Source organism: Halictus rubicundus, chromosome 13 (genome assembly GCF_050948215.1).
Source record: "Halictus rubicundus isolate RS-2024b chromosome 13, iyHalRubi1_principal, whole genome shotgun sequence".
NCBI classification, from domain to species: domain Eukaryota; kingdom Metazoa; phylum Arthropoda; class Insecta; order Hymenoptera; family Halictidae; genus Halictus; species Halictus rubicundus.
Genome location: NC_135161.1, coordinates 5,983,852 through 6,010,479, shown reverse-complemented (window position 1 = coordinate 6,010,479; position 26,628 = coordinate 5,983,852). Strand labels below are relative to the sequence as shown.

Sequence of the window (26,628 nt, the reverse complement as noted above, 5' to 3'; positions counted from 1 at the left end):
TCCAAGCCTTAGCGACATATACAGAGAAATCACTGTATTTTGGCGATTTCAAGCGATCCACGATCAAAGGGCCAACGAGACATAACAGGCATTTCGGACATATATAGAGTAAACACTGTAAAGTGAATTCTTGATATATGTCAACAACACGGGTCATGTCACCGTCGTTTATCGTCCAGGAGACATACCAGAGCCGTGTTATGTTTACACTTCTCGGCCTCTCGAGTTTCGTGGCAGCTTATGGGGTACACCCCGTGGCAGTGGGGATAATTCCGCGACATTTAACATCCAGGCCTTGACGACATACATCGAGAATTCACTGTACTAATTACTATTAGTCCCTGTACTAATTGCGGTGGGATCGATGTTCTTACATTAAATAGCACGGATTTTCTCGGTTCGTGAAATACTTTTGAAGGTTTTGAGTGAATGTCCGTCCGTTCCCCGTGCTGCTGAGAAAAGAGGTCTTCACCTCGAAGAGGAGGGAAGAAACTGGCAGATATAAAGGCGGCGGGTAATCGTTCCGAGGCGCGCTTCTAAATTTCGTCGAGGGAAGATACTCCGTTCCTTTTCGATACACTGGTTCCCTCGAGGACGGCCATCGAGGCGGTGAAAAATTGCGGGAGACACTCCTCTCGTGTACGTGCACGGTTGAGAGCGGCATTACATGCTGCCGTAAATCTCGTCGGCCCCGCGGAAATTAATTTCGAGCTGTCCTAGGCTCGACCACGGGAAAATTTAGGTCGGCCGCCCGAGCCGCGAGAGCGCCGCTTTTAAACAGGAATTTATTTAAAGAATAATGTGCTGAAACGAAGTGCCACAGTCGCTTTGGACATGGCCCTGCCCTGTCCCCCCTCCCCCCTCCCCTGCGAAACAGGACAAAATACAACAAGGCAGAAAGTGCGGAATTTATCGCGACTCGAACTTCCAGTTACGAACTGATACTACTCGCTTTCAGCGAAATATCGATTTCCGGAACGGCTCGACAACGTTACGCTCCACCGTCGCTTGGTAATAAGCTTGTAGACACCGAAACAATACATGTCGGACGGGTTCCGCGACTCCGTGAATTTTACGCGATGCCCATTCCAGTCTACAATGCCGCTGGACCCCGGTTAAAATTCGAATTTGTTTATAAAGGTATAAGCGTAAGTTTTCACGAGATAAAAAGCTTGTTCCATTTGAAAATTGTCTTTAAAATGTTCTGCGCAGCCCAGTTGAAAACTTGACACGTTGTCGCGTACTCCTTAATTTTTTCTGGGAGGATCGTACATCGATGTATACTACTTGGAAAGCTCGAGCATCGACACAGACTACTTTCTCACTTGTTTATTCAGGCCTCGGTGCGTACCTGCTGTCTGCTCAGGCATTGACCTATACTACTTTCCATCGACTTAACACATTGCCGGCTCAAACCGTGACAAGTACTACTTTCCGCTTTTCGCATCGGACATTATTGCTCTGGATCCCGTCTGCCCGAGCATCGACATCCATTGCTTTCAATCTTGTCTGCTCAGGCACTGATATATACTACTTCCTCCCTGTCTGACCCCAAGCTAATATATACTACTTAGTATCCTGCCGATCTACACGCTGATCTACAATACTGCCCCTCGCCAGACCGCATACCAACGTGTACTGCTCGCCTCTTTGTCCCGACCACACGCAGGAGTGTATCACTCTTCTCCTCTTTGATTAAACGTTGATACCGACCACTTTTCTGCCCGGTTTAACATTGAGACATACTTCTTCTTCTTCTCTTCTACTCCTGTCTGATAAATCGCCGAGGGTATACTACTATTTTCTCTCATGTAGATATTGAGATGCATGTTTCCCTCTGTTTGACCACGTATCGAGACGTACTACTTGTTTCTCTTCTGTCATCCCATACATCGATGTCTACTACTTATTTCTCTCTTCCCCGGTCAATGACCTCCATAATTTTTCCTGCAGTTCCACCGAACGTCGACGACAACTATCCACAGTATTCGTTGGAATACGATGCTGTCTGATCGAACACTGACTTCCGTCACTGACCAGGATCCAAATGATCGCTTGAACCGTGCTCGGACCATCGAAATCTTGTCCGTCTCGAAAGGATCGATGGCAATTCCCAAGCCGGAAAACGGGCACGACTACCGGAGAAAAGGGACGGGGAGTGAGAGAGGGGAGGGGGTACTCGCCTGCTTGACGCCGGGTGGCGTCAATTTCCATGGAAATACGAATCGGTCTGGCGGCAACGCAGCATCGGACGGGATTAACGTTCAGCTCATTTCACCGTGTCGTGTGTGTATTTCCCGGCCGCCGATAGACGAATTAGTCGATCCGATCGAGCTCCTTGCGCGCGCTCCGGTCCCGGCCTTTGCGCTCAGTGGCCACGTTGCAAAATTAGGCTGCAACCCGACCCGTAGCCGAACCTTCTCCCCTAACCGGTCCGCCGGAATGAATGCACCAGCCGCCTCCAACCCCCCCCCCCGTGCTGCAATTCCGGCTGCAATAGACTGCGGTCTCGAACGTATTTTGCGGGCGTACTAGTCGTCCCACGGCCGCGAGCCAGTTAATGCACTGTCGGCCGTTCGCCGGACACACGGGCCGGGCCGGGTCGGGCCGGGCCGCGGCTATACGTTAATCAGAGAACACAATCATACACGTTGTCTCGCTGGAACGGAAAATACAAAATCCGCGCGAATCGTTTCCACCCCTGTTCTTCCCTTTCTGCACTTCCGGAGCTGCTATCTCGGATTTCTTCGGAAGCTGTTGTGTCGTAACTCAGGAAACGATTCGAAGCAGTATGCACCGCGAGTGCGTACTTTATTCGCGACTGTGCACCAGTCATGCACGGTACAGTCTCGTTCGTTGGTTTCCAGAATTTGGAGGTGGCTGAGGAAAATGATCGGGGGGTTGACGATCGGCCAGAGATTATGGTAATGTGTCCTTGACGTCGTCGGGAAACTGACAATCAGTCAGCAAACCGACAGTACGGAACTAAAGGCAAAACAAATTCTTTGCAAATAATTGATTACTTATGGATACCCCTAATATAACGGAATTTCATTAAGAGAGAAACCCTTCTCCCTGGGCTCCTTTGAACGCCGTCCACGAGTCTTCGTTCACGGCTACGAGGTCGCGTTCACGGGATTCGGAAAAACGCGAATGGTCCCTCGGGAATTGTCCTCCTTTTCCCTTGGCTCCCTTCCTCTCCCTTCGTCTGTCTCTCAATTTCGTCAGCCGTATTTCAGAAGAAAGCAGAAAACGGTGTTTTGTTCGCGCCGTGATTACCGGGGAAACGAGGGAACCGCCGTCGAGTGGTTAATGGGCGGCCTCGTGTAAAGTTTAAACGCTGTTAGCCGGATTTCGAGCGGAATTGTTACGAGCCCTCGCATTCTTGAGTGTTGCGCGTTCGCGTGCCTCTGTCCCGCCGAAAATCGTCTGCAAACCCGCCCGACAGAATTCCATTTCCGCCGGTGGAAAACAAACCCTTTTAACGGCCCACCGGGCCCTTTCTTACTTCCAACAGAGCAACCGAGGATCTCTTAATTTATCCCCTCCTTTGGGATCGACGTTTATCCGTAGATTTTATGCAGAGGCGGAAGATCAAAGCAAAGTAGAAAGTAGAACAGCCAAAAGAACTTAATTACATCCGTGTATATTCTGCATATTCAAATTATTCCAGAAAGAACACTCTCTCTCTCTCTCTCTCTCTCTCTCTCTCTCTCTCTCTCTCTCTCTGATTACAGACATGTCTATATTGCTCTTCTCCTGTATAATTAAGCATTCAGAGACGACGAGGTTTCGCCAAGCATCGAGATCTACTATTTCTTTCCCTCCCGCCTGACTAAACATAGAGATGAACTACTGATTTCTCTCCTGTTTGACGAAGTATTTAGATTCACTGCTATTTTCCCTCCTGTCAGAGTATACACTGAAACGAACTACTTTTGGTTCTTCCTTGCCCGACGATACATCGAGACATGCTACTTCTGTCTCTTATGTCCGATTAAACAGTGAGATACACTACCGATTTCTCTCCTGTTTAACCACGCATTTATATTCACTGCTATTTTCTCTCCTGTCAGAGTATACACTGAAACGGACTACTTTTGCTTCTTCCTTGCCCGACGATACATCGAGGCGTACTACTTCTGTCTCTCCTGTCTGACTAAACATTACTGATTTCTCTTCTGTCTGACGAAGCATTTAGATTCACTACTGTCTTCTCTCCCGTCTGACTATAAATGCATTGAAACGAATTACTTGCTTCTTACTTGCCCGACGAAACATCGAAACGTACTACTTCTTTCCCTTCTGTCCGATAATATATTGAAATGTGCTACTTCTTTACCCCTTACTTGACCAACCATCGAGATATACTACTTCTTTCTTCTCTGTCCGATAATATATTGAAGCGTGCTACTTCTTTCTCCCTTATTTAACCAAGCACCGAGATCTACTATTTCTTTCTCTCCTGCATGACTAAACATCGAGATATACTACTGATTTCATTCGTGCCTGATCAAGCTTTTAGATGCCCTACTATTTTCTCTCCTGTCAAAGTATATACTGAAACGAACTACTTGCTTCTTCCTTGCCCGACGAATCATCGAGACGTACTACTTCTGTCTCTACTATCCGACTAAACATTGACATGCACTACTGATTTCTCTTCTGTCTGACGAGGCATTTAGATTCACTGCTATTTTCTCTCCTGTCATAGTATACACTGAAACGAACTCCTTTTGCTTCTTCCTTGCCTGACGAAACATCGAGGCGTACTACTTCTTTCTCTCCTGTCCGACTAAACATTGAGATGTACTACTTCTTTCTCTCCTGTCCGACAATACATTGAAGTGTGCTACTTTTTTCTGCTTCACTTGACCAAGCTTCGAGATCTGCTATTTCTTTCTCCTCTCTGTCCGACTATACACGAAGATGTACCGCTTCTTTCTCCCCTGTCCGACCAAACATTGAGATCCACTACTTCCCTGCCTCGCTAAACAAACGAGATCTACCGTTTCTTCGTTCGCTGTCTGATAAAATGTTGAGACGCGCTACGAATTAAGATCCGTACTTCCTCCTCGGATAATTTGATGAAATCCATTATAGTTTCACCAAGTTTACCGAGGAGACGATTCTAAACATGGAGGACAAGAAGACCGTCTCGGCCACCGTAATTCGCGTTAACGCGAAAAAATACGGGGCAGGCCAACGAACTCTAGCCGGGCGTACATGCCCGTAAAAACGTCAGCGGAGGGAAGATAACGACAACAAAGCCGGGGGACGCCGCAATTTTTCTAATTAGTCGCGTTTCGAACACGCGACAGGGGATTTTCGCGCTACGGAACGTCGCCGAGCGTCGTTCGAGAAGCGGAATATCTGGTTTCGCGAACAGCAAAAATTCAAGGAAACTCGATTTGCTACTGCGAAGGGCGAAGGGCCAGAGGAGACTGTCCGGCGGAAACCGGGCACCCGTTTTCACCCCGGTCAAAGAGTAATTAAATTCTTCCTCGCGGACTTGACCCCTCTCTGTCTATCTATCCACCCCCCCCCCTCTCTCTCCCTCTCTCTCTCTCTCGTCGCCCGCTCTTGTCCCGCGTTTCACGCTTGATTTTGTTCGAATCATAATTACACCGTCGTTCGGTGTTTCTTTTTCGTCGTGCAATATCCCCGCGATGGCGTTCGCGCGCGCCCGTGATGAATATGGAGTGGATTGAACTCGACTTTTAATTTTCCACCGGAGTAATAACTCCCCTCCCCTCTCCCCTCCCCTCTCCCCACCCCTCTCCCCAACCGCCACCACACCGTTTCGTTCGCCACGGGACTGGTTTTCCGAAAAATTGAAAATTCCCGGCGCACAAAAGCTTCGACGAAACAACAAGAATGCATCCAGCGCACAGGACTCGCTCTCTCTCTCTCTCTCTCTTTCTCTCCCGATAATCGAGGATCCTTGTTCGAGGAATTTCTAATACGATCGTTGAATAAGAAATTCTCCGACTACCGCACACCTCTCACTGCCCCCGCTCCCCCACCTCTCCGATCGACGAACGATACAGAAAACGGGAACACGTTCGCTGGGAAATCGCGGTTCCCGAACAAGTAGAACAACTCGACGGATTGGTCAGACCGCGCGCCCGTTCAATCTTCTTTCTCTCTCCTGCTGGCATTCGACCGTTCAACTTGAACACGTTCGATGTTCGCTTTATCATACGTGTACATCCGAACACGTTATTCCAGATTTATCTAAACCTTCTCCGGTACAATAATATTTTTAGCTACTTGTTAAAAATTCATTCTCATCAGGTTTTATTCAGCATGATCAGACCGCGGTATGTTTATGCAAAATAAAATTTGTACACATCAGTTGCAGTCTATGGGAGCTAAGTAGAAATTGATTTTGCTAGTAAGTTATTTAATGAAATAAAAATTGAAAAAAATGAAATGTATGATATTGAGTAGTCCTCCAACTTTCTTGTATTTTACAGATCGTAATCAAATTTGGTACAATGAATATATTAACGTGGAAATTCATTTTAAAACCTGGACAAACACATATCTTAACCTTCTCCAGTACAATAATATTTTTAGCTCCTTGTTAAAAGTTCATTCTCATCAGATTTCATTCATCATGATTAGACTGCGGTATCATTATGCAAAATAAAATGTCATCAGTCAATGTCGTAATAACATTGCACGCAACAAAATATCAGAAAAGTATAATTTACTATCAACTATTTGAAATACTATTTCACACAGTCCTACAAAATAAGTCTCACTATTTTCAATATTTTCCAAATAAAATACTGTTTGTAAATAATATTTCAAAAACTTTTCTTATAAATAAAATAATCTATTCGCATGATTATAGGTATGCTTTAAAAATAAAATAAACCATTTACTATTTTCTATTTCAAATACTATTTTGCCCAGCACTGTAATTGTAGTATCGTAATTGTTTTTGGTAACCTTGCCAAGCGTAGGTTTATAGGTGAGGGTTTTATGGTTTTTAGTGCCTTACCTAGAACACCCAATTTTGGGGACCGAGCGTGTGGATCCTTGAGGGGACCATAAAAGTGAAAGCGTTTAGGCCATTTGGCCAAAATCGAGAGTGTTCGGGAAAGGTCAAGAAGGGCGGAAGGGCTCATCAGAAAATGCCGATGATGCAGCAGAGTTGTTGCCATTATTTTACCACGTTTTTATTAACTCGCTTCCTTGTCTATCTATTTGTCTATTCGGTAAAAATTTTACATTTGATTTTAAACTAACTTCCCGACGAGCTAGACACTTTAAACTTTAAACATAGCTCAGATCTGGACGAAAACACACACAAGACTAAAACGCAAAAAATAATTATTTAAATGAAAAGAAATTTTTAGTATACCACGTTTTTAGGACCGATTAAAAAGTATAAAATAATTCCTCTCTAAGGTCAAATTATAGTAACACTTTGACTGCCAAACTGAAAACCTCAAAAATTCCATAAAATCAAAGGAAGTTATTTAATAAAATAAAAATTGAAAAACATCAAATGTACGATATTGAGTAATCCTCCAACTTTCTTGCATTTCACAGATCCTATTCAAACTTGGTACAATGAATGTATTAACATAAAAATTAATTTTTAAATCTGGACAAATAATTCCGTCACCCACATATACAACAACATGACATATAAAACAAAAATAGACTACTAGATACAAAACCAGGGTAACCAAATTCTGCCGACGGAATTCTGTTTTTTACTTTTGAATTTACCGCGTATAATCTTAGTTTAAATTAATTGTTTTCAGTTCCTAACCGACGCTTTAACCCCAACTGTCGACGAATCGTTAAAAAGTCGCGTGAACCGCGGATTTTGAAATTTCGGGAAGAAAGGATTTCCGGTCCAGGAACGTTTTTGTCGAAGGAGAAGCGAGGAACAAGGGGCCCCGATCGAACGAGGATAAATTATGCGCGCGGTACTCGACGCTGAAACGGCGCGACCGACCTCCATTACTTTCCCGTCCTCTTCCCCGGTTTTTTACTTTATTATTTTCTCCGGTTCCGGGTAATTTGCCGCTTTAATATGCATTGGACGGTTATAAAATTTCAATGGCACCGCAGGAGAGGGGCCGCGGGAGAGAACGGAGGGGTGGGGTGGGGCCAATAACAACGAGTACATTGGTTATTTCGTTGGCATTCGTATTCCGCTCGGCCGCGAGACACTAAAAGCACCTGGAAACGGGGTTCGTTCGTCCGCGAAACCTTCTCGGTCCGACAACCTTTGTGTACCGTTTACGTTTATGCCTTATCGTAACCGCGATCGTAAAAATTTATTTCGTACGACGAACCGATAGGCAACGGACCCGGAGACTCTCTTCCCCGTTCGAGTACTTGGGCATTGTTTATCGACCGGTTCTGGATCAATAATGATCCCTTTCGTGGGTTACTCGTGCTTCGTTTAAGGGGGCCGACAGGCATTTGGCCTTGACTGTCACGCTATGTTACGCTGTGCCTTTTTTTCTAGACATTTTACGTCTTAACCCCTTAACGCAGAGTTTTTTTGAAAAAAAACCGGCCAAAAAAAGCAATTTTTGGTGGAGAATTTTGATATACTGCGCTTTTGTTCCATGGAAGAAGGCTATATTTTATTCTTGAATAAATAAGTGTTATAGCTTACAATCCCATGCAAATGATAAATATCAATAAAACGATTTTTGTTTCTTTGCTTTCACATTGTTATTTTCAATTCTCGATTATGTTCGAGTGTGAACAATTATAACAGCATAAAATACAACGCCGCCCGAATTATCTCGAGTGTGCACAGTTTGGCCTGTTTAGCGCGCTCGAATTAACTCGAGCGTACAAGTTGAGGGGTTAAATAAGTAAGTAATCAATTAAAAATGCATACCACCGCGTTTGCACATGTCTTTGCTACGTCTGTTCAAGGCCTTTTTTTCGATACGAATAATCTCTCGAAATTAAGAGAATCTCAATTTGTTGCTGAACGAATGAGTAGACGAACAACTTCCATAAAATGACGATACAAATTTATTTTTATACAGGGTGTCCCACGTGTAACACTTTTCACGATTTTTCAAGCACTTGCGCTAATTTGACAAACAAATATTTTCAACAAAAGTTGATCAGTTTTCGATTGGCTATACATTGCAATAAAAAAAGTTCGAAAAAAAATTTTTTATGTATTTTCAATGTCACCTTCATTTTCTAAATGGTACTTTGTATTTTTGACTTAACGGTATTATAGCCCGTATAAAGACGCATTCAACGACCTAGCATACCATGACCTTCGGATGACCTTGAAGGCAAAGAAATGAAAATTTCAACAAAAAATGACAGTCTGCTTGAATGGGTGATAATAACTCTTGCTTGGCCATCACGGTCCCCTAATTTGTCACCACTTGATTTTTTTTTATGGGGTCATTTACGGTCGACAGTTTATTACTGGAGTGAAATAGAAATTAATTTTCTTTCTTAATATGTTTAATAGATTGGAAATAGTATAACAATATTTTTAAAATGTTCACAAATTTTTACTACTAATTACAAGGTACACGAGTACTGTGCGAGTAATAAGTAATTATTGCATAATTTCATGGCGTAAGACATAACGCAACGAGTGTGCTTTGCCCTTAATCCATCTGATGTTTATTCCCTAAATAAATAAAATGCGCAGTCTAGTCATAACAATTGTTCTAACTTCTCGAAAAAATTCAAGTAGTATAGCCCAATATTGACAAAGTTATACGATTTTTAAAAACGTCCGAATATTAGTGCGTGTCACTGTATATCACACAAACCACAATTATTAAACTGCGTAACAGATAACGTAAAAATGCATGCAAAATATACTTTCCCCACGCTATCAAGATAAATTCGACGTCATAAAAAAATTGAAACATTTTTTAACAAAATTTCGAAATTTGATTGAACAGCGAAAGGCTTGATAACAGTACCAACAATCTCCCGAGCGTAGGGCTGACGGGAACGGAAAAATCGATCGGTTTCGCTAATGAAACGCGCGTAGATCTCCTCGATCTTGTTGCAGGTCCGACGGTTTTGTCGGGTCGAGTGGCCACGGCTCTCTATTTTTCTGATTCTTTCTCCTTTTATTTCGCCGATTCGAAGGCCGGTCGGCGGAACTTTTGATTTACGGTGGTGCGAGCGAGCTGGCGCGCGCGCGTGCACGGCCCGATGGAATTCCATGAATGCGAAATGCAATCCCCGTCGCCCTTCCACTTTGCTCCCTCTACCTCCCCCCCTTCCTCCCCCTCTTACTCCTCTCGTGCAGCCCCGCATTTCCGGTAACTCGCGGAAACTTCGGTTTTCAATCGACCCGCGCCACGGCAACAAACAACACACGTCCCACCTGCTTATGGAGAAATACGAGTCTCTGTTATGGTCGCAGTTCGATAGCATTAGCTCTCTCGGCTTCCTCTCCCACTCTGTCCCGTGTTCGCGCGTCGGTGTGTCCGCGCGGGTGACTGTGTGGGCCTGGTTTACGAGGACATTTATTCTTGTTTGATAAGAGGGGAAACGGCAAGGACCGCGCGCGATCAATTAAAAGATTTCGCTGAAACAGAATGTTTTTATCTTCTGTTTGCGAACAAGTCCTTCTCACCAACCCCTCGGAGGAGGAGGAGGAGGAGGGAGGGCGTTCCTCGATAATTATTTAACCCCCTTGGCCGCACGATACCTTTCGCGCGAGCCAAACTTCCCTGTCGTTGACCCCTTCCAATAGTTAGTTATAAACTTCCTGTTTCCGTGAGCCGCGATCGGGGCGGCGAATTTACGAGCGAACTGTCTGAGAACGCTGAACCAACCGAGCATTAAAAGTGAATGATGCTTTCCGTGAAATGACAAGATTGAGTATATTCTAATTCTGCTTTTATTGAGGTGTGCTGGTTCAGTCACCTGACGTTTGCACCTCGAGTGTCTTTGTTGTTTTGACAGACACGTCAAATGTCTTGAGGACGAGGTGAATGATTCAGTGAGGCTCACAGGATACCATAAAAATATTTTTGGTTTGGTTATTTGTTTTTTCCTTTAGGAATTGTAAGGTCACCTTCATTTTTTTAAATGGGACCACCCCCTTTTGAACAGCTACGATGGTAGTCCCTTTCATTAGGAATTCGGTGACTATAATTACTCGAGGTCGTTCAAGGTCACAGGCAGAGAACACGTATGAAATTTAAAAACATTATTTTTCCTAAAAGATCCAACGACAGTTGAAGATATGCATCAGCGTATTATCACAGCATGTTCGAATATCACATCGAATGCACATACTTAACACAGTTCAACATTCCTTCAGCACCAGTTTATAAAAATCAATGATAACGTCAATTGACGTATTGATGTAAACGTCAATCATTACCACCATTTTGAAATACAGGTATTCTGCTCTCATATTCTAAATCTCATAGTTTTCCTCTGCCTGTGACCTTGAATGACCTCGACTAATTATAGTCACTGACATCCTAAAGAAAGGAACTATCATCATGGGTGCTTCAAAAGGGTGGTCTGAATTAGGTCTGCGTTTGGTATTCTGCTCTCATAGTTTTTCTCTGTCTGTGACCCTGAATGACCTTGAGTAACTACAGTCACTGAATTCGTAATGAAAGGGACTATCCTCGTAGGTGTTTAGAAAGGGTGGTCTTGGTTAGGTTTGGGTTAATTATAGTCACTGAATTCCTAAAGAAAGGTACTATCATCGTGGCTGCTTAAAAAGGGTGGTCTGAGTTAGGTCTGGATTAACTATTCTGCTCTCATAGTTTAAATCTTATACGTTTCCTCTGCCAGTGACCTTGAATGACCTTGAATAATTATAGTCACTGAATTCCCAACGAAAGAAGCTATCGTCGTAGGTGTTTAAAAGGGGGTGGTTCTGTTTAAAAAAAATGATGGTGACCTTGATATTTCTGAAAAGAAAATAACAAAAACAAATATTTTTATGTCATCGTGAGAGCCTCACTGATCCATACACCCAGTCCTCAAGATATTGGACGTATCATTAAAAACAACAAAGATATTTGAGTTGCAAACGTTGGGTGATTAACCCTGTATACTTCAACAATCCCCCACTATTTCTACAATTTCAGTAATTATACAATCAAAGATATTTGAGTTGCAAGCGTTGGGTGATTAATCCTGTATACTTCAACAATCCCCCACTATCTCTACAATTTCAGTAATTGTAAAATAAAAAAATATTTAAGTTGCAAACATTGGGTGATTAACCCTGTATACTTTAACAATCCCCCACTATCTCTACAATTTCAGTAATTGTAAAATCAAAAAATATTTAAGTTGCAAACATTGGGTGATTAACCCCGCATACTTCAACAATTTATCACTATATCTAGAATTTCAATAATTATAAATTTAGAAACCGAGTCATTTGACCATGGTAGGTTAAATCGTCAATTTTTTCCCTGAGAAGTTGAAGTTAGAGTTAAAGGCGTACAGTGTACCGTAGGGTAGCAGCGTGCTCGAAATATTTGTTCGGGTTCTCGTATAATACGAATTCGCATAACCCGGGGAACTTTTGGGAACGTAACTCGGAAAAGGGGAGCGGAGGGGGAGGGGGGATAGCTTGCTCGTATTTATTCGACTCGGCGCACCATTTTTGCGTGCAACCAGTTTATTATTCTCGTCCCGTGTTACATTATCCTCTCTGCCGGCGCGCTGTGTTTCATCGCGTGCACATGCACGCGCGCACAGGTGCACCGTCCGGTTTCTAAATTCGCCGGTGTTTCCCGGTGAAAAATTTCGGAATTCCCGTAACGCACGGCTTCATAACCGTTAAGCACTGCATCGTCGTAACGGGGAATTGCAAAGGGGCCGAGAGGCGTGCAGCAGCCTGTGCCACGCGTTGCAACGATGCAACTACACGGATGCGTTCTCGAACCGGCCCGGAGAACGTGTCCCGTGAACTTAAACGCAATTACAAGGCGATTCGCGGTGTCCTGTTCATTGTCATTTAAGGCGGATCCTAATGTCGTCTATTTCACTCCGGGATTTTTTCGAAACACTACAATTCTATCTCGTGTTTAGACGTTTCTACCAAAACTGAGTAGGTGCTGTTTTGAAACAGCGAAAACATATGTGAGAAAAATACAAATACAGTGATTTCTCTACATATGTCGCCGAGGCATGGCCGATAAATGTCGTAGAATTATCCCCACTGCCGCGGGGAATACCCCCTGAGGAGCCACGAACCGAGGTCTCTAGCTGTTCTTTTCGACGTTCGGCGTGGATCACAGAATAGTACAGTGAATTCGCGATATATGTCGCCGAGGTCTGGATGATAATTGTCGCGGAATTATCCCCACTACCGCGGGATATACCTCGTGAGGAGCCACGAACCGAGGTCTCTAGCTGTTCTTTTCGACGTTCGGCGTGGATCACAGAATAGTACAGTGAATTCGCGATATATGTCGCCGAGGTCTGGACGATAATTGTCGCGGAATTATCCCCACTACCGCGGGATATACCCCGTGAGGGGCCCCGAAGCCCCTTATGAACCATAAACATAACACGGCTCGGGTATGTCTCCTGGACGATATATGTCGCTGGCAAAACCCGTGTTGTTGACAATAATCGAAAATTCACTGTACTGCCGAATATAGAAAAGGACAGCGATAATTCTTAGGCCTTCATGGAGTACAGTTTTTACTCTATATATGTCCCAAATGCCTAGCCGATAAAAGTCGCAGATCTATCCCCACTGCCGCGGGGTATACCCCGTGAGGAGCCACGAACCGAGGTCTCTAGCTGTTCTTTTCTGCGTTCGGCGTGAATCACAGAATAGTACAGTGAATTCGCGATATATGTCGCCGAGGTCTGGATGATAAATGTCGCAGAATTATCCCCACTACCGCGGGATATACTCCGTGAGGGGCCCCGAAGCCCCTTATGAACCATAAACATAACACGGCTCGGGTATGTCTCCTGGACGATATATGTCGCTGGCAAAACCCGTGTTGTTGACAATAATCGAAAATTCACTGTACTGCCGAATATAGAAAAGGACAGCGATAATTCTTAGGCCTTCATGGAGTACAGTTTTTACTCTATATATGTCCCAAATGCCTAGCCGATAAAAGTCGCAGATCTATCCCCACTGCCGCGGGGTATACCCCGTGAGGAGCCACGAACCGAGGTCTCTAGCTGTTCTTTTCTGCGTTCGGCGTGAATCACAGAATAGTACAGTGAATTCGCGATATATGTCGCCGAGGTCTGGATGATAAATGTCGCAGAATTATCCCCACTACCGCGGGGTATACCTCGTGAGGAGCCAAGAACCGAGGTCTCTAGCTGTTCTTTTCGACGTTCGGCGTGGATCACAGAATAGTACAGTGAATTCGCGATATATGTCGCCGAGGTCTGGGTGATAATTGTCGCGGAATTATCCCCACTACCGCGGGGTATACCCCGTGAGGAGCCACGAACCGTGGTCTCTAGCTGTTTTTTTCTGCGTTCGGTGTGGTTCACAGAATAGTACAGTGAATTCGCGATATATGTCGCCGAGGTCTGGATGATAATTGTCGCGGAATTATCCCCACTACCGCGGGGTATATATCCGTGAGGGGCTCCGAAGCCCCTTATGAACCATAAACATAACACGGCTCGGGTATGTCTCCTGGACGATATATGTCGCTGGCAAAACCCGTGTTGTTGACAATAATCGAAAATTCACTGGACTGCCGAATATAGAAAAGGACAGCGATAACTCTTAGGCCTTCATGGAGTACAGTTTTTACTCTATATATGTCCCAAATGCCTAGCCGATAAAAGTCACAGATCTATCCCCACTGCCGCGGGGTATACCCCGTGAGGAGCCACGAACCGAGGTCTCTAGCTGTTCTTTTCTGCGTTCGGCGTGGATCACAGAATAGTACAGTGAATTCGCGATATATGTCGCCGAGGTCTGGGTGATAATTGTCGCGGAATTATCCCCACTGCCGCGGGATATACCCTGTGAGGAGCCACGAACCGAAGTCTCTAGCTGTTCTTTTCTGCGTTCGGCGTGGATCACAGAATAGTACAGTGAATTCGCGATATATGTCGCCGAGGTCTGGATGATAAATGTCGCGGAATTATCCCCACTGCCGCGGGGTATACCCCGTGAGGAGCCACGAACCGAGGTCTCTAGCTGTTCTTTTCTGCGTTCGGCGTGAATCACAGAATAGTACAGTGAATTCGCGATATATGTCGCCGAGGTCTGGATGATAAATGTCGCGGAATTATCCCCACTACCGCGGGGTATACCCCGTGAGGGGCCAAGAAGCTCGGGAGAACTCGGTCGTCGAGGAGTGTAAGGTCGCGTGGATTAAAGAATAGTATCTCCTGGCCGATATATGTCCGTGGCTAGACCCGTGTTTTGAACGTACACTACCGTTCAAAACTATCCGGACACTTGCGAAATATGTATCAGCATTGCATAAAAGTTATTTCAGTGCCTAAACTAGTGACTAAAATCGATTTTTATTAGTGTCTTATAAAATATCTAACGTTTTAAATTAAAAATTACGTATGTGGAACTTACCAATACTAAATTTAAATACGAGATTCGTCGACGTATCCACCGCGGAGTGTCCGGATACTTTTGAGCGGTAGTGTATATCGAGTAAACACTGTACACTGCGCCGGTACTTCCAGCATATTACAATCACAGTGTCTACTCGATAATTGTCCAAAACACGGGTCTAGCCAAGGACATGTATCGGGCAGGAGATATTATTCTTTGATCCACTATCGAACGTAGAAAAGGATAGAAGTGAAAACATAAAATAATGAAAAATAAGGAAGTTTTGATATTGGATTAATTAGATTTTGTTAGCTTTTTGTTAGTTCGTTAATGATCTGGTGTCACACCGACGTACCCGACCCATATTATGTTTACACTCCTCGGCAACCAAGGTCTCTCGAGCTTCGCTATCCTTTCCTACGTTCGGCGGTGGAAGAATAGTATCTTCTATCCGATAATTGTCCCTGGCCAGACCCGTGTTTTGGACAATTATCGAATAGAGGATACATACGATACTTTGTTACAGATTAACAGGAAGAAACAATTTTCAGTGGTATACCCCGGGGTATACCCCTCGTCAGCGGGGGTAGTTCTCAGACTTTTATGAGCTAGGCATTTACGACATATATAGAGTAAACACTGCATTCAGAAAAGAACTTGTCTATATGGCTCCGATAGCTAGAAATTAACACAATTTTTTGTTGTGTATGCAAAGCCGCAGCGATATTATTTTTAGATACCGAGTCGAACGTGCATGTTTTATTTATTTAAAGTTCTGGCTGTGTTCGATGAGCCGCCATGATTCCGAACACGACATCGATGCCACATTAATTTCTATATTTCATCGAGCGGAGCGATGATCCGATTTCGAGTTAAATCCGATTTATACGCCGATATCGATCCGCGCGATGTTTGCCGGATGTCGCGGTACAGAAAATCCGCAGCGTCGAAACGCGGAACAGGCAGACAAACGGAGACCGGGCACCCGTCTTGATAAAGGAGTTTGAACTAGCTTAATTACCGCGTTACTCGATTTAAACTAATTACACGTTTGCCGACGACCGCAAATTCTCGAAGCACAAGCTACCGGCTGGCGGCATTGCGGCCGAATCAGGATGCTGCCGCGAACAATATGGCGGCTTCTTTATCAACGGGAACGCCCCGCGTGCCTCGGTACCCGGTCGGAATCATGCGAAACCATTCTAATAATTCCTGATCTTCGAGATCGTCTGATTCATTCCGCCGGGAGACATTTCAATCGACCTGTTGTACTACTGTTTCCTAGGAGGACGATAAAGTTTCTATCATTTGTATTTATATACAAGGTGTCCCAAAGATATTGCGCTTCCTTGAAATTGATGATTACTGAGGTGATTTGAAGCAACTTTTTCCTTTGCGAAAATGTTCTCCGCGGCTTCGTTAAGGAGTTATTAACGCGAAATACACGGACCAATCAGGGCGCGACAAGAGCAGACGGACTCCGGCACGGGGCCAGGTCCCGCTGAGCGTGGCGTCGTCATTGGCCGAGGCGGGGCCCGTGTGCTGTAGCGGCGTTCCGATTGGCCCGCGTTTTTCGTTGATAACTCCTTAACGGAGCCGCGGAGAACATTTTTTCAAAGGAAAAAGTTTCTCGAAATGACCGCGGGAATTACATGTTTCAAGGAGGTACAACATTTCGTACTGTATTTGTATTAATTTTCTGGATCGGACCTTGTAATTGTCAGGAATGGAATATTTATCGGTAACGTTTGGTTGCTCGTTACAGTGTTAATCTTCCCGAATGATCGTGATCGTTTCGACGGCCGTGGAGCGAATCGTATAGAGTCGTTCATTTGACAGGCGGTGGCAGATTTACCGTTAATCGATTCGATCATGTCGAGGAATGTTTACAATGACACGGTTTTTCGATTCTTTTTCTCGTTTCTCCTTTTTTTATCGCTGGCGCCGGTTTGACAGGCCGTCGATCGGCAATTTCACAGGTTTCACCGGGCAACATCCGTCCGGAACGAACCGACCCGCTCGAATTATTAACTATCAATTATTCGGCCAGCACCGGCGTGTCGATACCATCGGAGTCGATTGGCTACGTAATCTCGGCGCTCGGAAATGAATTAATTCGCGCGCGGATTCGATTATTCTGTCGAGCAATTCCGACGGCTGATAAAACAAGCCCCGGACCATCGGCGTACATACGCGACCGTAGCGGCACAACGCCCTAACACACCGCTGGAAACTGACCTAACGAGCAACTGGTGTGATCGCTGCTCGGTTACGCCAAAACGCGTCTTTCGTCGTTCCGTAACTCTGAACCGGGCCGAACGCCGAAAACAACTGACAGGGTGAATGAACCGGTATAAGTGACCAATTAGGAGCGAGACAATGCCTCGCAAATGACAATGCCTCGTGCCACAATTATTTGCACCTTGTCGCCCTTTGGCACAGTTAACACTCCGTGGCCAAGCATATTTTTTCCACCTCACCAGGGTCCTTTTTGTCACTAATTTCTTTACTGTTCTGGGCATTCGGACAATCTGAACAAATTCCGAAACGCGTATTGAAGGTTCTATTTTTTTTTTATTTACAGGGTGTTCGATTACAGGTGGGAGAAAATTTAGGGGATGATTCTTCATGACATAAAAAATTTGCGATTCCGACTTCGTCTTTTAGTTGTTAATCCTTTGCACTCGAAGCTATTTTAACTCCAGAAGGAAACATTTCTTCCGACCTAGAATATTTCGCTTCTATATACAGTGGCTCACGAAAGTATTCGAACGCTCACGTTTACAAATTTTAATGAATAAAATAAGATGTACTAAACTAATCTGTATAGAACAATTTGGTATCTGTGGTAAGGGGGAAGTCTCAAGATTATGTCAGTAAAATTTGAAAAAGGATTCAACAGCATAGGCAGAAGTTATGATATATTTGTTAGAAACACGCGTAATAAGTGACTCACAAAAGTATTCGAACGCTGTAACGCTGTTGATATGTTTTCATCTTTCTTAGAAAGGAATGTACACATTACTACTAAATGTAAACATTGGTACGTTCAGTTGATGTTAAGGCATCGTTTCCGTAACAGCAACGTACAACAGTGTACAGTAGTAGTCAAAATGAAGACTAAAAAGTCAGAAACACAAAAGTGTGAAAGAGAAATGATACTTCGATTGCATAAGGATGGAAAGTCATATAACGAGATTGCGGAAATTATAAACAGAAGTAAGTCTACAATACAATACATTATTAAAAAATCAAACAATGAAGGAACAATTGCGAACAACGCTCGATCAGGTCGACGAAAGAAATTAACTGAAAGAGAACAGAAAATTATCATTCGCGAAATAAAAAAAGATCCTACTATATCCGCTCCTAAACTCATAAATATGGTAGCTGATATGTTTCATAAAGAAGTTCATCCCGAATTATGTCGACGAATTTTATGAAACAATGATTTTCATGGCAGTGTACCACGAAAGAAGCCGTATATTAATGCGGTAAAACGAAAAAAGACTGGCTTTTGCAAAAACATATCTCAATAAAGATCATTTTTTCTGCGATAAAGTCATCTTTTCCGATGAGTCTAAATTTAACATCTTTGCCTCAGATGGTCAAAATTATGTTTGGAGAAAACTAAATACGGAATTGGAAATTAAAAATTTACACCAAACAGTGAAACGCGGAGGTGGATCGGTTATGGTGTGGGGGTGCATGGCAGCAAGTGGCACCGGAAATTTGGTATTCATTGGTGGAATACTCGATAAATATAAGTATTTAAATATTTTAAGGAACAACCTTAAATAAAGTGCCCGTAAATTAGGATTATTGGAAGACCAACAAGATAACAATCCCAAGCATACTGCAGGAATTGTGAAAGAATGGATCATATATAACACACCACATATGCTAACTACTCCACCGCAAAGTCCATACATAAATCCAATTGAAAATTTATGAGCTGAAATCGGAAAAAGATTAAATAAATATCAAATAGCTTCAAAGGAGGTATTGAAACAAAAAATCATAGAAGTATGGAATTCCATTGAGTGTACTTTTACAAAATCATTGGTTTATAGTATGGAACGTCGATTGAGACAGATCGTTACTGCTAAAGGTGGTCCAACAAAATATTAACATTAAATAATGTAATAATATATGTAGCGTTCGAATACTTTTGTGAGTCACTTATTATGCGTGTTTCTAATAAATATATCATAACTTCTGCCTACGTTGTTGAATCCTTTTCAAATTTTACTGACATAATCTTGGGACTTCCCCCTTACTATAGATACCAAATTGTTCTATACAGTTTAGTTTAGTACATCTTATTTTATCCATTAAAATTTGTAAACGTAAGCGTTCGAATACTTTCGTGAGCCACTGTATTTGTTTTCATGTTACACATACGAAAATGGTGCAATTTACTCGTACAATACCGAAATGTTTAGTAATTTATTAAATACAAACAAATTTAATAATGCGAAACATATTTTGGATAATAATACAGCAATTTTTAGTGGTGCCTTACGGTCATCATTCGAGTGCTAAGGGTTAGCGATTAAAAATTCGCCTAAAATACGGCAACCCGACCAACAGAGGTGTCCGTTGCGTACGTCATAGAAGCGCGCCACGTGTCAAGTGACAGATGCATGCTTACTCTGCATCTCATTTGGGGCTCCAGAGAGGTGAAAATGTTTTAAGGATTCGCAAATTAATCGTTGGACAACTTTGAATTATCGAGTGGAAGGTGCGTTTTCGCTTTATAATCAGGCTCGCATAAGTAATTTACTCGTGATCATTATAAAATGGTGTGCATATACCCATTGTATCCATAAATATTGAATAAAATCCTCGCAAGTGCAAGTATCCACAAAAACGGGTTAAACAAACGACTATTCTTATCAGACTAACCTTGCGACTTCTTTACTAGCGTATAGTTATCGTTTCGCTTCCGCTGACAATTCGAAATCAATAAACTGCTGGAATCGTAATCGAGGCGGATTTAACAATAAGCGACAACGGAACAGCGTATATAAAGGTAAACGTATGAAATGAAAAATTAATGAAGTTAATAATTTAGGGTTCGAGGATGCGAGTCGCGGCCCTTTTTAAATTCCGAATTTCCTGACCAGCAGGCAACAAGGGTTAAACCGATCGCGATAAAGTTTCGTCGAAGCGAACAGGCGCCGCGAAATTTCCTCGCAGATTTTCGCGGAGCGTCGAGTTTCATCCCCGTGGAAGCCGTAGCAGGGCAGAGGGGTGGGGAGGGGTGCGACAGAGGGTGTAACGCGAGAAACGAGAGGGCGTGGTTGATAATGTACGTGCGAATCCGCCTTTAATCTCGCTCTTTTTATATCGGCCCCATCTGCTCGTGGCCCGTGAGAAGCTTCAAACTTTGGCCAGGTGTTATCGTCCGCCACCGCGCGCGCGCGAGAGTGAGAGAGAGAGAGAGAGGGAGGGGGGATAGATAGAAAAATAGAAAAGAAAGTTTTAGATCCCTCGCGCGCGGACCTCCATCGAACCTTTCTCCCGCAAACCCCTATCAATTCCGCCGCGTTTATTGGTTTGCCTTTTATCTTTTACTTAAAACGATTCCTCCCCACGTTCCGTGTTCGTTTCTGCTAATTCCTTGCCCTCTTCGCCGCGAACCGCTCACCCTCCAACAACAATTTTCCTAGTCGAAGTTCACGGTCCGTCGGTGCTTCGACGGTTCGCGAAACGTTCAATACTGAACGCTATAGAGTACTGCGGGATCACCGTAAATGCCGAAGCTTCGATCATCGAATCTACGGTAGACACGGTCGCAAACAGAATTTTCCAATGATTTTAGAGACCTTTCGATCCGTAGCATTTTCGAGGAGAAAGTATCCGACGTGTTCGCATAAACGAGGCCCTCCTTTCTCCGCAGCCACTGTATATCTATGCTATTGGAAAGTAGGAGAAAGTAATTTCGGTTTTCACTAATTGGTGGCGTCATATTTTGTTTCGATGACTTCTGTTAAACTCTTGCACTACGATTTATTTTACGGTTCCCGTGAATAGAACTCTTTTGAAATGTATAATTTCCCCAAAACGAAGGAGAAAATTTATGTCTATTGTATGCATATATGTTGTTCGATGTACATTAACAACGCCGAAATAGAATTTTATTTCGGTTTAACACTGAACCTACCACGGTCAAATGACCGGTTATATATTTCGAAATTGTTGACAATATGAATATTCATTTATGGAAATTATGGAATAAATTATTTTGTCCAAGCATCTATTTGTATTGTAAATTACGGACGTTCACAGTAAATTTATTGTTGCTATTTTTATAAGGTAACATTTACCAAACGTTATTTTTGCTTGGTAGGTTTAGCGTTAAGGGAAATTAATAAGAAACATATTTATTAGACTCTGTTCAGAATCTTCATCACGAGTCTGACTCGATATCGTAGGGCAAGGGGTTAAGGTTATGATTTTTTGCTTTTGGCATTCGATAACTGCAACTTTCAGCTTACTTTCAAATCAAATTGCGCGTGATTTTGTTTACAATTGTGGATTCGGTGTCAATTTAAAGTGGAGTGTAAAAACGCACGTTATCGACAGATTTCGCTTTTTTATTTCCATAAATGCATAAAAGCTGTTGAGGCTCATAAAGAGATATGTGAAGTTTATGGTGTTGATTGCTTAACTGGACGCACGTGTTACAATAGTTTAAAAAAATTCCGTTCTGGAGATTTTTTACTTAAAAGTGACGAACGTTCTGATCGACCAACTGAAGTTGATGATAATCAAATGAGAGCCATAATTAAATCTGATCGTCATATAACTGTACAAGAGATTGCAGACAGGTCAAACGTATCGTACACAACAATTGAAAATCATTTAAAATGTCTTGGAGTCATTAAGAAGCCCGATGAATTCTATGAGCGCGGAATCAAGATGTTACCCGAAAGATGGCAAAAGATCATCGAACAAAATGAAAAATATTTTATTGATTAACGTTCACTATTTCTATAAAAAAATTTGGTTATACTTCACCTTAAGAAATCGAAATTACTTTTTCTTGCAAACACAATTCTCAGAGGGTGTCTTCCTGTCACAGAAATTCGTTTTTGTTTTTCTTTTTTACGCAGCCGAAAGTTTACGACAGGCAATAAAGTTCTCGCACGAAACAGCGAGAAGCGTGTACTCCCACCGCGGGAAGCCTCGCGATGATTACACGATTATGGCAACGGGTTAGCGATTCGACGATGAGAGATCGGAGTGGGGAGGGTTTCAGGATCGTATCGGAACGCAGAGTGCAGTCGGCTGGGAACGGTCTTGTGTAACGACGCGTGTCTCCCTTTTGTTCCAGATGTCAAGAATGTCCTGTGGTGAAGCCGACGTTCCTATGCGGAAGCGATAATCGCACGTACAGCTCGCCGTGCCGGCTCGACTACCACAATTGCATCCACCATACGTCGGTTCGCATCGCCTGCAAAGGATTCTGCCCGTGCAAAGGTAACCATCGCTGTCGACCTCTTCATTTTTCAATTTCACCTCCGCGGTAACTCTTTATCGCTCGAAAGACAAACGAGTCCCTTGGAAACATCGGCCAAGCTTCCATTCTATCGCCCCGAAGGAGCTACGAGCATCGTACAGAAGAGTTAAGTAGAACTAGGCCGTGTTTAGTCGGACGTCGTCGGTGCGCCCCTGGAGTTAGCAAAATTTTACTTTTCAAAGTCGTCGAACTTCGAGAGACTAGCGTCTAGTTGGCGCGAGTATAGTTTCATCAATTTTCTCGGATTCCACGAACTCTTCGGTGCCATAAACGCGGAGAGATCGATGCCTCCGCGTATACAGTGTGTCCCACGAACTCTGTCCACTTGAATATCTTGGTTATTTCAAACGATACGAGAAAATGTTACCTACAGAAGTTGTAGGGTTTAGGAAACTACATAATATGGTATAAATGATATTCTTGCAAGTGGAGGCGTAGAGAAGATATAGTCATCTTTGTTTTTTTTTTTTTTTTTAATGGAATGTCGGGCATTGAAGGCCGTGGAATGTGTTGGACATTCATTGTGCTGATACCATATTGTCTGACGAACGCTTAATGGCACGTTTTCTAATCAATTTCTAATGTATTTCTTAAGAAGGTATCATATTTTTGACCAGTAAAAGTGCCGTCAATGAAATAAGGCTATTTGTTGCCCTATGATTCCACACCACACATTAATGCACCAGAGTCTTTGATGATCAATTTCTCGTAGCCATAGAGGATTTTGTACTGATCAATAATGCGTGTTATGTAAATTAACACGCCCAGTGCTGGTAAAAGTAGACTCATCGGTAAATAGTGTTGAAGAGAAAAAAAGTGGATTGATTCGTAGCTGTTCTTGAACCCATCCACAAAATCTAACACGATTTACATGATCCATGTCATGTAATTTCTGGTGTAGGCTAATGTGGCACGGATGATATTTGTCACGAGTGAGAATTCGTGATGCACTACTTTTGCTGACTTCAGATTCGCGCTGAATCTGACGTACACTGATACGAGGATTATGATGTACCATTGCAACAACATTCATTATCTTCATCGATACAGGCTTTTCTCGATTCGTCTTACGAACAGCGAGACTTCCAGTTTCTTTTCATTTTTTACACAATCTTTCAAAAATCTTGTGCGAAGGGCATATGCGGTTTGGATATCTTTCACCGTACAAATTTCGAGCCACAATTTCGTTTCTCATACTTTCTCCACAAATTAGAAGCATCGCTAATTGTTCTTCGAATGAAAATTTCATGTTCACTATCTTATGTTCACTAACTGAGAAAACTGACTGACACTAAGAGACGTCGAAAGCCTACCAATCTTTACATTTGACGTAGCGAGCATAACCTTGATTACGTAATGAAAGTAATAGAATGAGAACAGTCAAATATCACAGCAACGGTAAGTTTTAGGACAAATACACTTTAGTACTTTTATACTCGGAATACGTCAATCTATCGAAATCGAGGATAGAAAATTCGACATTCCATTTAAAAAAACAAAGGTGACCTCTATATCTTCTCTACGCCTCCACTTGCAAGAATGTCATTAATACCATATTATGTAGTTTCTTAAACCCTGCAACTTCTGTCGGTAACATTTTCTCCTATGGTTTGAAATAACCAAGATATTCAAGTGGACAGAGTTCGCGGGACACGCTGTACTTCCGCCACGTCCGATTAATCGCTTTGCTCTACTACTTGCGCGCCGAGTTCCGCGTATCGAATTCGGGACGGGTTTCCGCGTTAAGTTTGATTAATGTCAGGGCGATATTATGGGATTAATTTCGATCGGGAAGGCGTGAGAACGGGTCCGATCTATTAATAAGAAAGCCCTCCGATGGACCGGATAAATTATCGACAGCCGTACGCCGCGATACGTTTCCATCCGGGTAAAGAAACATATTGATAAGCTTTCGGCTGCCGAGCCGTTTCTTCGGGGGTGGAGCCTCTCTCTCTCTCTCTCTCTCTCTCTCTATCTCTCTCTCTCTCTCGCACGAAGAACATGGATGTAGGCCAGGCAAACTTGATTTATTATCGGGGAGCCGGTTTGATTTATCACCGACAGCTTTTGAGACCCGAATTAATGGCTCGGCTCGCTGCTCCGCTCGGCGTGAGTCTCCTTCGTATCCCGATTCACGTGAAACCATCGACACCGAAACAAACGTTCGCTTGGATTCTCCTTCCGTCGCGCGTCGCGTCGCGTCGCGTCGCGTCGTTTTGCCACGATACTTTTTTCGTATGCACCCCGACACCGATGTATAACCATCTACCCGCTCTCTATCTCTATCGGAGACTGGCCCCGTTGTCGACCTTTAATTACACCGACCGAACCGCTCGATTTCGATCGCGAACAGACCTTTCGCCATTTCTCACTCGGGATTTACCGTTAAGCGGTGGAAGACGTCCTTTGATCGGTGCCGCCGCGAAGCAGACATAGCAAACGCGTCGCACCGGAGACATTTTCGCACACAGAAAAATGAATTTCCGATGGAATTTCTCGAATTTGTTGGTCGAAGTTCGTTCCGTCTTCCCGTGGCGCTCCTGCGTATTAATTATTCTAATTACGTCCGGTTTAATCGCGTTTCCTTATCGGTGCATCGTCGCATAGGTTTGCCTCGTTTTCGTAAATTGAACTGTCGAAAGGGAAACATACGAACCAAATCCGAAATTGATCGTCGAATCAAAATTATGAGACCACATTTAAAAATCGCAGAATTTTCTTCAAATTGATTCGTTCAATCAGCACTCGTTTGGATGAGTTGAGATTTCTTGCCATGTTGGATGACTTAGTTTGCTAAGCAACGGATAAACGAAATGATGAAAAAATTGGTATTGGTTTTCGAACAAAACGTATTGATTCAAGTTTTATTACAGGCTCAGATAAGAAAGTTGAACAAATTTACTTTAACTTTTTTCTTGGCAATTCCGATTAATACCAATTTTTTAAACATTTCGTTTACCCGTTGTTTAGTAAACTAAGTCATCTAACATGTCAAGAAATCTCGATTCATTTGGTTCAATTTTAAGAAAAAATCATGCGATTTTTAAATGTGATCTCATACGTTTGGCCGGTAGTGTGGATACAGAAGGTGTACGCAACTCGCATGTGAAATTTATTTAGATATGTTTCGTTATCTTTATTATGATACATGGTTGCATTAAGAAGCGTTAACGGCGCTGGTACGTATAGCGTGAAGTAGAACCAGACTGTGTTTAGTCAGACTCGTCGCTTCACCTCGGGCGTAGCGTTACAAAAATATCACTTTTGAAAATCTATCTCATTGCACCCGAAGCACGGAGCATTGTACGCAAGAGTTAAGTAGAACGAGACCGTGTTTGGTCAGACGTCGCTCCGCTTTGGCCGCGCTCGAAGATCTCGCTTTTACAATTAACGATCAAGCTTCGGACGATAGTATTCGACTATTATAAAACAGAGCGTGCTGAATTCCAGCGGGAAAGAAGCCGGGTTTCATTTTTCTCGTTGTCCCGGCAAAGATATTGCGCGCGTCTTCCATTAATTCCGTCGCGTCCCCCGATTTATCACGGGAAATTCATTCGTTAGTTTATTCATACGC

The 26,628-nt window shown here is 43.2% G+C and overlaps 1 protein-coding gene across 1 annotated transcript in view; it reads left to right on the top strand.

The window, feature by feature from the left end:
• Cow (Proteoglycan Cow) overlaps positions 1–26,628 on the top strand; it is a 286,815-nt gene that overhangs the window by 213,248 nt on the left and 46,939 nt on the right. The window contains exon 5 of the mRNA XM_076799378.1: positions 22,869–23,014. Within this exon, the coding sequence (XP_076655493.1) occupies positions 22,869–23,014 (146 nt within the window). The remainder of the gene's footprint in view (positions 1–22,868; positions 23,015–26,628) is intronic.